At 39.8% G+C, this 12,683-nt stretch overlaps 1 protein-coding gene across 1 annotated transcript in view; it reads right to left on the bottom strand.

The window, feature by feature from the left end:
* Positions 1–525: 525 nt before the first annotated feature.
* Positions 526–12,683, bottom strand: part of LOC147005967 (uncharacterized) — a 59,193-nt gene continuing 47,035 nt past the window's right edge. Inside the window, exons 13-15 of the mRNA XM_085831203.1 lie at positions 6,412–6,639; positions 1,790–2,017; positions 526–796 (exon numbers count right to left, since the gene is read on the bottom strand). Coding sequence (XP_085687329.1) covers positions 526–796; positions 1,790–2,017; positions 6,412–6,639 — 727 coding nt within the window. The remainder of the gene's footprint in view (positions 797–1,789; positions 2,018–6,411; positions 6,640–12,683) is intronic.

Raw genomic sequence — 12,683 nt, 5'->3', positions numbered from 1 at the left:
AGCCCCTCTATTGGGGGCCTAGTGATCCATCCAATAGCTGACTGTGAGCATCCACTTCTGTGTTTGCTAGGCCCTGGCATAGTCTCACTAGAGACAGCTATATCAGGGTCCTATCAGCACAATCTTGCTAGTGTATGCAATGGTGTCAGGGTTTGGAGGCTGCTTATGGGATGGATCCCTGGATATGGCAGTCTCTAGATGGTCCATCCTTTTGTCTCAGCTCCGAACATTGTCTCTGTAACTCCTTCCATGGGTGTTTTGTTCCCAATTCTAAGAAGGGGCAAAGTGTCCACACACTTTGGTCTTCGTTCTTTTTGAGTTTCATGTGTTTTGCAAATTGTAACTTATATGTCTTCTCAACAAACTCTAAAAATCTAATTCAGATGCCAGTTGTAAAGAAATGTAAAAAATTCCAATTTTGTTCTATTTAATGTCACAGGTTAACAAAGGAGCATGTATGCAAAATGAGAATTTTTGAGTCACCTATCCAATTCAGTGGTTCATCAAACTTAAAATAGAATGCTATCAGAAACCTGAAACACTGTAGAGAGGCAAAACCAGAACTAACCTTGTTAAGCTATCCCACCAAGCTTTCCTCCTGGAAAATGGACTTAAATTGTCGTCCTCAACATGTGTTCCTAATCTGTCGAATCCAAGATCACTTTGAAGACTCCTCTCACAAGTTCTCACTGAGGCAGATGTGTGGTCAGTGTGGATGTGTGAAGGTCTGGTCATCCTTTTCTCAGTGACAGACCAGGAGTTGGTGGGCTGTGTCTTCACATGAGTGCTGGAAACACTGCAGAGGAAAATATGTCATGTCACAATGTTTCCTAAATGGCTCCCAACATTATATTTTAACAATTGCTTTAAGAATTGGGAATTCCCAATAAACAATCTTTTACCAGTAAAAATATTTCAGAGAATACCCACCATAACAATTTCTTTTTTTTATTAGGTATTTTCCTCATTTACATTTGCAATGCTATCCCCAAATCCCCTATACCCTACCCCCACACTTCCACTTTTTGGCACTGGCATTCCACTGTACTGGGGTATATAAAGTTTGCAAGTCCAATGTGCCTCTCTTTCCACTGATGGCCAAATAGGCCATCTTTTGATATATATGCAGCTAGAGTCAAGAGCTCCGGGGTACTGGTTACTTCATACTGTTGTTCCACCTATAGGGTTGCAGATCCCTTTAGCTCCTTGGGTATTTTCTCTAGCCCCTCTATTGGGGGCCCAGTGATCCATCCAATAGCTGACTGTGAGCATCCACTTCTGTGTTTGCTAGGCCCCGGCATAGTCTCACTAGAGACAGCTATATCAGGGTCCTATCAGCAAAATCTTGCTAGAGTATGCAATGGTGTCAGGGTTTGGAGGCTGCTTATGGGATGGATCCCTGGATATGGCAGTCTCTAGATGGTCCATCCTTTTGTCTCAGCTCCAAACATTGTCTCTGTAACTCCTTCCATGGGTGTTTTGTTCCCAATTCTAAGAAGGGGCAAAGTGTCCACACACTTTGGTCTTCGTTCTTCTTGAGTTTCATGTGTTTTGCAAATTGTAACTTATATGTCTTCTCAACAAACTCTAAAAATCTAATTCAGATGCCAGTTGTAAAGAAATGTAAATTATTCCAATTTTGTTCTATTTAATGTCACAGGTTAACAAAGGAGCATGTATGCAAAATGAGCATTTTTGAATCACCTATCCAATTCAGTGGTTCATCAAACTTAAAATAGAATACTATCAGAAACCTGAAACACTGTAGAGAGGCAAAACCAGAACTAACCTTGTTAAGCTATCCCACCAAGCTTTCCTCCTCAAAAATGGACTTAAATTGTCGTCCTCAACATGTGTTCCTAATCTTTCGAATCCAAGATCACTTTGAAGACTCCTCTCACAAGTTCTCACTGAGGCAGATGTGTGGTCAGTGTGGATGTGTGAAGGTCTGGTCATCCTTTTCTCAGTGACAGACCAGGAGGTGGTGGGCTGTGTCTTCACATGAGTGCTGGAAACACTGCAGAGGAAAATATGTCATGTCTCATGTCTCATATGTTTCCTAAATGGTTCCCAAAATTATATTTTAACAATTGCTTTAAGAAGAAGTAGGATTTCCCAATAAACAATTTTTTACTAGTAAAATATTTCAGAGAATACCCACCATAACATTTTCTTTTTTTATTAGGTATTTTCCTCATTTACATTTGAAATGCTATCTCCAAAGTCCCCTATACCCTCCCGCCTACCCCCCTACAAACATACTCCCACTTTTTGGCACTGGCATTCCACTATACTGGGGTATATAAAGTTTGCAAGTCCAATGTGCCTCTCTTTCCACTCACTGATGGCCAACTAGGCCATCTTTTGATATATATGCTGCTAGAGTCAAGAGCTCCGGGGTACTGGTTACTTCATACTGTTGTTCCACCTATAGGGCTGCAGATCCCTTTAGCTCCTTGGGTAATTTCTCTAGCCCCTCTATTGGGGGCCCAGTGATCCATCCAATAGCTGACTGTGAGCATCCACTTCTGTGTTTGCTAGGCCCCGGCATAGTCTCACTAGAGACAGCTATATCAGGGTCCTATCAGCACAATCTTGCTAGTGTATGCAATGGTGTCAGGGTTTGGAGGCTGCTTATGGGATGGATCCCTGGATATGGCAGTCTCTAGATGGTCCATCCTTTTGTCTCAGCTCCAAACGTTGTCTCTGGAACTCCTTTCATGGGTGTTTTGTTCCCAATTCTAAGAAGGGGCAAAGTGTCCACACACTTTGGTCTTCATTCTTCTTGAGTTTCATGTATTTTGCAAATTGTTACTTATATATTGGATATTTTAAATTTCTGGGCTAATATCCACTTATCATTGAGTACATATCATTTGAGTTCTTTTGTGATTGTGTTACCTCACTCAGGATGATGCCCTCCCGGTCCAACCATTTACCTAGGAATTTTATAAATTCATTCCTTTTAATGGCTGAGTAGTACACCATTGTGTAAATGTACCCCATTTTTTTGTATCCATTCCTCTGTTGTGGGGCAACTGGATTCTTTCCAGCTTCTGGCTATTATAATTAAGGCTGCTGTGAACATAGTGGAGCATGTTTCTTTCTTACTAGTTGGAATATGTTCTGGATATATGCCCAGGAGAGGTATTACAGGATCTTCCAGTAATACCATGACCAATTTTCTGGAAACCGCCGGACTGATTTCCAGAGTGTTTGTACAAGCTTTCAATCCCACCAAGAATGGAGGAGTGTTCCTCTTTCTCCACATCCTCGCCAGGATCTGGTGTCACCTGAACTTTTGATCTTAGCCATTCTGACTGGTGTGAGATGGAATCTCAGGGTTGTTTTGATTTGCATTTCTCTGATGATTAAGGATGCTGAACATTTTTTCAGGTGTTTCTCAGCCATTCGGTATTCCTCAGTTGACAATTCTTTGGTCAGCTCTGAGCCCCATTTTTAATGGGGATATTTGATTTTCTGGAGTCCACCTTCTTGAGTTCTTTATATATAATGGATATTAGTCCTCTATCTGATTTAGGATAAGAAAAGATCCTTTCCCAATCTGTTGGTGGCCTTTTTGTCTTATTGAGGTTGTATTTTGCCTTACGAAAGCTTTCCAGTTTCATGGAGTCCCATTTTTTGATTCTAGATCTTACAGCACAAGCCATTGCTGTACTATTCAGGAATTTTTCCCCTGTGCCAATATCTTCGAGGTTTTTCCCCACTACCTCCTCTATAAGTTTCAGTGTCTCTGGTTTTATGTGGAGCTCCTTGATCCACTTAGATTTGACCTTAGTACAAGGAGATAGGAATGGATCAATTCGCATCCTTCTACATGATAACCACCAGTTGTGCACAGCACCATTTGTTGAAAAAGCTGTCTTTTATCCACTGGATGGTTTTAGCTCCCTTGTGGAAGATCAAGTGACCATAGGTGTGTGGGTTCCTTTCTGGGTCTTCAATTCTATTCCATTGGTCTACTTTTCTGTCGTTATATCAGTACCATGCAGTTTTTATCACAATTGCTCTGTAGTAAAGCTTTAGTTCAGGCATGGTGATTCCACCAGAAGTACTTTTATCCTTGAGAAGAGTTTTTGCTATCCTAAGTTTTTTGTTATTCCAGATGAATATGGAGATTGCTCTTTCTAATTCCTTGAAGAATTGAGTTGGAATTTTGATGGGGATTGCATTGAATCTGTAGATTGCTTTTGGCAAGATAGCCATTTTTACAATGTTGATCCTGCCAATCCATGAGCATGGGAGATCTTTCCATCTTCTGACATCTTCTTAATTTCTTTCTTCAGAGACTTGAGGTTCTTATCATACAGATCTTTCGCTTCCTAGTTAGAGTCACGTCAACGTATTTTATAATATTTGTGACTATTGAGAAGGGTTTTGTTTCCTTAATTTCTTTCTCAGCCTGATTATTTTTTGTGTAGAGAAAGGCCATTGATTTGTTTGAGTTACTTTTATATCCAGCTACTTCCCCAAAGCTGTTTATGAGGTTTAGGAGTTCTCTGGTGGAATTTTTAGAGTCACTTATATATACTATCATATCATCTGCAAAAAGTGATATTTTGACTTCTTCTTTTACTATTTTATCTCCTTGATCTCCTTTTGTTGTCGAATTGCTCTGGCTAGGAAAGACCATCCAGAGACAGCCCAACTTTGGAATCCACCCCATAAACAACCACAAAACCCAGTCACTAGGCAGATGCCAATTCGATCCTACTGACAGGAGCCTGATATACCCGTCTTCTGTGAGACTCTGCCAGTGCTTGGCAAATACAGAAGTGGATGCTCAAAGTCATCCTTTGGATGGAGCACAAGGTCTCCAATAAAGGACTCAGAGAAATACCCAGGGAGCTGAAGGGGACTGAAGCCTCATAGGAGGAAATTCAATATGAACTAACCAGTACCACCAGACCTCCTTGCAACTATACCATCAGTCAAAGAAAACACATGGTGGAACTTGTGGCTCTAGCTATATATGTAGCAGAGGATAGCCTAGTCGGTCATCAATGGGAGGAGTGGCCCTTGGTCCTATGAAGGCTCTAGGCCCCAGAATAGGGGAATGCCAGGGCCAGGAATGGGAGTTGGAGGGCTGGGAAGGAGGGCAAGGGGGAAAGGGATAGGGGATTTTCAGAGGGGAAATTAGGAAAGGGGATAACATTTGAAATGTAAATAAAGAAAATATATAATAAAGAAAGAAAAGAAAAATATATATACTGCATGATAAATTTATTTTTCAATTAAAAAGAAGAAGAAATGTACTATTTTTCATATAAAGTGTCTCTAGAAATTACTCAGCTATTCTTCCAGTTACATACATAGATCAGAATTATCCTTGGTTCCATAAACAGCAAAATCAGCAAAATGATATAAACTGGTATTAGGAAAGTGAAATTCTAGGGCTTACTTTCATTTAAGAATATGTCAAATTTGTTCTTTAGACTCATTTTTATATTTTTAAATTATTATAATTCATATGTTCATACAAAACTTAAATTCAACTATGCACATGTGGTTACCAGTTTAACTTTCATCTATAGGATGGAACACAGGGCCCCCAATGGAGGAGCTAGAGAAAATACCCAAGGAACTAAAGGGGTCTACAATCCTATAGGTGGAACAACAATATGGTCTAATTAGTACCCTCAGAGCTCATATCTCTAGCTGCATATGTAGCAGAAGATGGCCTAGTCAGCCATCATTAGGAAGAGAGGCCCCTTGGTCCAGCAAACTTTATATGCCCCAATAGAGGGGAATGCCAGAGCCAAGAAGTGGGAGTGAGTGGGTAGGGGAGCAGGACAGGGGGAAAGTATAGGAGAGTTTTGGGATAGCATTTGAAATGTAAATGAAGAAAATAGCTAATAAAAAAGTAAAAACCAACTCTATGATCAAAAAAAAAAAAGAAAGAGTTTAATTTTAATAAATAACTAAAAGTGATAGATATTAACCCAAGAAATTGTTCATAAAACCACTAGAACCTTAGGGTCCAGACAATATAGTGTCACCTAAAGTTAAAAATGCATGTGATTAAAATATACTTTGACTTATCTAAAGGTGCATGTCACACCTCCTCTGTTGTATAGAGAGGGCAACACTGAAGAGATTCACTCCTCAAATGACCCGGGGTCCATGGAGCAACCATTGTTGTTAAATGGTGGCAAGAACCTCTCCCCACCCTGTCTTCTCAACAAACTCTAAAAATCTAATTCAGATGCCACTTGGAAACAAATGTAAAATATTCCAATTTTGTTTTAATTACTGACTCAGGCTAACAAAGGGGCAAGTCTGCAAAATGAGAATTTTTGAGTCACCTATCCAATTCAGTGGTTCATCAAATTTAAAATAGAATACTATCAGAAACCTGAAACACTGTAGAGAGGCAAAACCAGAACTAACCTTGTTAAGCTATCCCACCAAGCTTTCCTCCTCGAAAATGGACTTAAATTGTCGTCCTCAACATGTGTTCCTGCTCTGTCGAATCCAAGATCACTTTGAAGACCCCTGTCACAAGTTCTCACTGAGGGAGATGTGTGGTCAGTGTGGATTTCTGAAGGTCTGGTCGTCCTTTTCTCAGTGACAGCCCAGAAGTTGGTGGGCTGTGTCTTCAGCTGAATGCTGGAAACACTGCAGAGGAAAATATGCCATGTCTCATACGTTTCCTAAATGGCTCCCCAAATTATATTTTAACAATTGCTTTAAGAAGAAGTGGGATTTCCCTTTACACAATCTTTTATCAGTAAAAATATTTCAGAGAATACCCACCATAATGAATTCAAGTTTAAATTTGTGTAATTAGTTCAAACAATTCAAAGGTGATTTGTTTTTCCCATCAGTCATATACTTTTTTATTATATTGGTATCACATTGAATAAGTCATTTTAGTTATCACAGATGTACAGAAAGTTTTAGAAAACTTAACATGTTTATACTATTTATAATTTCAGTGTCTAACAATGATATATGTTACACATTTTTATTTTTATTGAAAAGCATTGAAATCTGGTCCTAATTTTAACCACCCTCAAATTTTCCAAGGTCTTATCCCCTCCCTACAGACCCAACTCCATGCCTTTTCCTTCTATTTCTTTGTGAAAGGCAAGCAACACAGCAGACCAAGAAGCATACACACACACATTCACAAAGTCAGAAACCACACATACAAGCAAAAATCAATAGGACAAAGAGTATGTCTAAACTGCCTGAGCAGACTCATATCCCAGCTGGACCTCCATTCTCCTGCCACCTGTCTGCCCACCTCCTTCGTATCTGCTGAGCCTCAACCATACAGGTAAGATTCCTTTCTCCCATTCATCTCCCCTGCTTTCTGAATCTGCTGGAGTAAGCTCAGCTGCTTTGAGCAGCCTGTTATCCCAGGGGAACCTCCATTACTCCCCCATTCTCTCTGTACACCTTCAATAGATCTGCAGCTACTTAACCACACAGACCTGCAGATCTGGAACCATACAATTGAAGAATATCAATCAGAGGCCTAACATACCAGGACTACTGAGTTTAAGCCCCCCAATACCTACTATAAAAGATACATCAAGAGAACAAAGTCATACTAATGGATAGCAGCCATCAAAAGAACATAATTAACAAAAGCCAGGCCAATATGACACCTTGAGAGCACAGATACCCTTCTACAGCAAGCACTGGATAGCTTACCACAACTGAAGGACAAGAAAATTACCTTTGATTCAATCTTACAGAAATGGTAGAGGCCTTTATATAGGAAATGAATAAATACCATAAAGAAATATATGAAAATACAACCCAATAAGTGGAGGTCTTTAAAGATGAAAAAACCACAACAACAAAAAAATCCTTTAAAAATATACAGGGAAATACAACTAGACAGGTGAAAGAAATAAATAAAATTCTGAAAGATCTGAATGTGGAGATATAAGGAAAACACAAACTGTTGGAATCCTGGAGGCAGAAAACCTAGCGAAGAGAAGAGGAACAACGGATTAAAAACAGAACCAACAGAATACAGGAGATGGAAGAAAGAATCTCAGACATAGAAAATACAATTAGAAGAAATAAATCCCATCCCACATTCACACCTCTGACCCCTAAAGGTCTCTGTCTGAAAGAGTAGCAGGGATGGAAATGGAGAGGAGCCAGAGCAAAAGAAGTTCCAGCAACAGGCCCAAAGTGTGATTCAGCTCAAATAGCGGTCCCAAGGCCTGACCCTTTTACTGAGGCTATAGAATACTCACAAAAATAGATCTGTCACGACTGCCCTGTGAAAGACCCAGCAAGCAGCTGAAAGAGTCAGCTGCAGATATTTGCAGTCAACCAATGGACATAAGCAGCTGGCCCCTGTTGTTGAATTAGGGAAGGCTAAAAGAAGCTGAGGAGAAGGGCAATTCTGTAGGAGGACCAGCAGTCTTAATTAATCTGGACCCATGAGATCTTTCAAACACTGGACCACCAATCAGACAGCATACACCAACTGATATGAGGCCCTCAACACACATAGACTAGAGGACTTTTGGTGATGTGTTCATTCACATATGATGCATCGAACCCTCAAGAGACTGGATGCCCCCAAGAGTATAGAGGTCAGATGAGCTGGGGAATGGGGTTATCCACATGGAGATGGGGTGGGGTGGGGAGGAGGTGTGTGATGTGGAGCAGTCAGAGGGTGGATGGGGAGGGGCTGGGAATGGAATATAGAGTGGAAAAAATGAATTACAAGTAAAATTAAATCTAACAAAAAGAAAGAAAGAAATCAGTCAAAGAAAATGTTAAATCAAAAAATTTCCTGACACAAATCATCCTGGAAATCTGGGATACCATTAAAAGACCTAACCTAAGAAAAGGAGCAATAGAAAAAGAGGAAGGTTCTCACGTGCAAGACCCAGACCTATCAGATTCACACTAAAACTTCTCAAGAGACACTCTAAAAGCTGTAGAAGGGCTTGGTCAGGTACCTTACAATGTCTCAAAAAAGCCTACATAGACTATTCTCCCCAGCAAAACTCTCAATCACCATAGACAGAGGAAACAAGATATTTGAAGACAAATTCAAATTCAAACAATAGTTATCCACAAATCCAGTCCCATAGAAAATACAAGAAGAAAACCTCTAAAGCAAGGAGGATAAATACATTCAAGAACACACAGAAAATAAATAATTACATGCCAGAAAAAACAAGGGAAGCCTATACAACTACACAAACACTAACAGCACCACCATCAATATAACAGGAAATAACAATAAGTGGTAAAAAGTATCTCTCAACATCAATGGACTCATTGCCCCAATAAGAAAACAGAGGCTAAAGAAGTGATTCAAAAAGAGATCTACCATTCTGCTGCGTACAAGAAACAAATCTCAGAGATAAAGGCAGCTATTACCTCTGAGTAAAGGGCTGGAACAAAGCCTTAAAAGCAAACATATCTAAAATGCAAGCTGGAGTATCCATTATAATATATAATAAAATAAACTTTCAACAAAAATTAATCAGAGAGTCAGTGAAAGGCACTTCACACTAATGAATGAAAAAAAATCTACCAAGTAGAATCTACCAAACAAATCTAGCAAAAAAAAAACAACAATAAAAACAATTTGAAGGATAATTTAGTGACCTATACTTTGACGTATGAATTGGAGTCAAAAGTATTCCTTTTTTCTTTTTACAAAAAAATAATTTTGGGGATCTCTATGGAAGAGAGTGCTTTAAATTTATTTTGGAATACAAAATACTTTCAGCCAATATAATACTAGACACAGAGCTGTCCAGTGGAGGTGCATGCCTTTAATCCCAGCACTTGGGAGGCAGAGGCAGGTGGATTTTGGAGATTGAGGCCATCCTGGTCTACAGAGTGAGTTCCAGGACAGCCAGGGCTACACAAAGAAACTCTGGCTCAAAAAGACAAAAATCAAAAAAACAAAATACAAAATACAAAAACAAAAACAAAACAAAAGCCCCAACAACACAAGTAATCAAATTTAAAACAATGGAGTACAGATCTAAGCAGCAAATTCTCAATGGAGTAATCTCAAATTGACTGAGAAGCACTTAAAGAAATGTTCAAAGTCTTTTGTCATCAGCGAAAGGCAAATCTAAACAACTCTAAGACTCCATCTTACACCTTTCAGAATGGCTAAGGTTAAAAAACTCAAGAGATACCACATGCTGGCAAGAGTGGGGTTGCAAACTGGCACAACCACTTTGGAAATCAATTTGGTAGGTTATCTGAAAACTGAGAATCCATCTACCTCAAGACCCAAATTTGCCACTTCTAGGCATATACCCAAACATGTTCCACCATTCCACAAAGACATTTGCTCAGCTATGTTCATACCAGTTTTATTTGTAATATCTAGAAACTGGAAACAACCTGGATGTTCCTCACTTAAGAAGGGATAAAAGAAAAATGTGGTACATCTAAACAATGAAATACTATTCAACCATGAAAAACAAAGACATCTTTAATTTTGCAGGCAAAATTGAGACTGTCATCCTGAGTGAGGTAACCCAATCTCAAATGGACATGAACAGTATGTATTAACTCATAATTGTTTAATAGCCATAAATAAATGACATTCATATTGCATTCTATGAACCCAAGGAGACTAGACAGAAGGAGGGCACAAACAAGGATGCTTGAGTCTCACTTGGAAGGGAGAATGGAATAGAGGTGGAAGGCAGATGGAGGGAGGAAACTGGGTGAGAGAGGATAATAGAACAAGAGTCGGGGTTGGTGTGTTCAGGAGTGTGGAGGGTCACAGGGGGATGTCAGGATTGCCATAAGAATTAATGGAAATCTGCAAATTACTGGAGAGAGGGGAGATAGAATTGATCTCCAAGAAAGACAGAGAGGGGGGGAAAGATAGGGGAGGAGCCCAAGAATCAATGGGGGTGTCCTTAGCAGTGACTCACAGCATTGAGGATATAAAGCCTTAGAAGGCTTCCTCCTGTGGCCAGGCAGGGTCTCCAGTTTGGCAATAGGACACCAACCCACCCACTCAACTTCGGATGCAAAAATCTGATGGAGCAGAGATTGAGAGAACAGCCAACCAATAACCAACCCAACCTGAAACCCATCTCTTAGGCAAGTACCTATCCCTGACACTATTGATGATACTCTGTTATGCTTGCAGGCTAGAATCTAGCATGGCTGTCCTTTTAAAGGCCCCAACAGCCAACTGACACAGATGCACACACTTTCAGCCAAATAGTGGATGCAGCTTGGGGCCTCTTAAGAAAGAATGAGAGGAATGATTGCAGCTCATGAGGGGATAGGAATACCAACAATTCAGCTAAGGTGGACACCGTCGGGGATCTCAGAGACTGAACCATCAACCAGCCTGGGCCTCCCTACACATATGTAGCAGAAGTGCACCTTGGTCTTTATGTAAGTCCTGAACAAGTAGAGTGGGGGCTATCCCAAAAGCTGTTGTCTGTACATGCGATAAGTTCATCTAGCTGGGCAGCTTGTCTGGCCCCAGTGGGAGGGGAAGCACATAGCCCTGCAGAACCTTAAACTTTCATGTTGGGGGAAAGCCAGATTGTCCCCACCCACTCATAAGTCAAGGGGAGTGGGGGAAGAAGGAATGATTGTGGAAAGGGGTGACCAGGAGGGCAGCGGTGAACGGGGTGAAAGTTGAGAAATTAAATAGTAAATTTTAAAAGCCTAAACAAAGCAATATGATTTTTAAAAACTATACAAATGGCATTTATTGTTCTTTGTACTGACCAACTACTTAGCATGTGGCCTAAAGTATGGCAATTTAAAAAAACTTTAGAGAGGTTGACAAGTTAAGCAAAGAGGCATGACTTTATAAGCAACTCTACTGCCTTCTAGAAGGGTTGTACTTATAAACTTCTGGATGCCACTGTATTTAAAGTGTAACAAGTTAAGAAATGTTGAGTTGGTTTATACATTAATTTGCTTCAGAGTCATAGGCATTTAAATATGCATAAATTTGTAAACCACATCTACTTCAAATATACAATTAAATGGCAAATTGAAACCTTTTACTGCATGTATTTGGTGAGTCAGGTTAGGAATACGTAACTATCCCTCAAATATTTTCAATCATTACTTCCCACTCTCCATACCTTTTATAGTTGCTTGGAGATGTTATGAGCAACAAGATTTAGGGAGAACTCAATAACGGAGTCAGTGATCACAAAATTAATTAAGTCTACCCACTGAGACCAGTAGTCCTTAAGATCTTCATTGAGTTACTAGATGTGGGGCCTGATCTTTTGCCATTCATGCAGCCCTCCCTTCCATACTGAATGCACAATTTTCATTAGCCCTTTTGTAAACTATGCTTCTCTTCATGCCTGCAGTAGTCCTTAAGGTCAAAGGCAAGTGTAGTTCCTTATGTAAAGTAGGGAAGTTTTAATGTACAGTTTGCCTCCAGATTTCTTCCATGTAACACACAAATTGCCTATTACAGAGAGATAACATCCCAAGAGCCAGAATAATAGACTTTGTGGTGTGTGCTACATCCTTTGTGTTTCTATGATAACCTTCCTTTAATCACTTCTACTTTAGTAAACATTGATGCGAAGAATCCCAAAATTACAGCTGTATGAATTAGGAACTGGAAATTAGCAATGTGCATATGTACTTAGCTGAATGTCCACACCTCAAGTTAGCTTATACTATTAATTTTTTATTGGGTATTTATTTCATTT

The sequence above is a fragment of the Mus caroli genome, unplaced genomic scaffold, assembly GCF_978045245.1.
Source record: "Mus caroli unplaced genomic scaffold, Mus_caroli_1 scaffold_2, whole genome shotgun sequence".
Lineage (NCBI taxonomy): Eukaryota > Metazoa > Chordata > Mammalia > Rodentia > Muridae > Mus > Mus caroli.
Note: the sequence above shows the minus strand (reverse complement) of the source record. Positions and strands in the feature narration are given on the sequence as shown.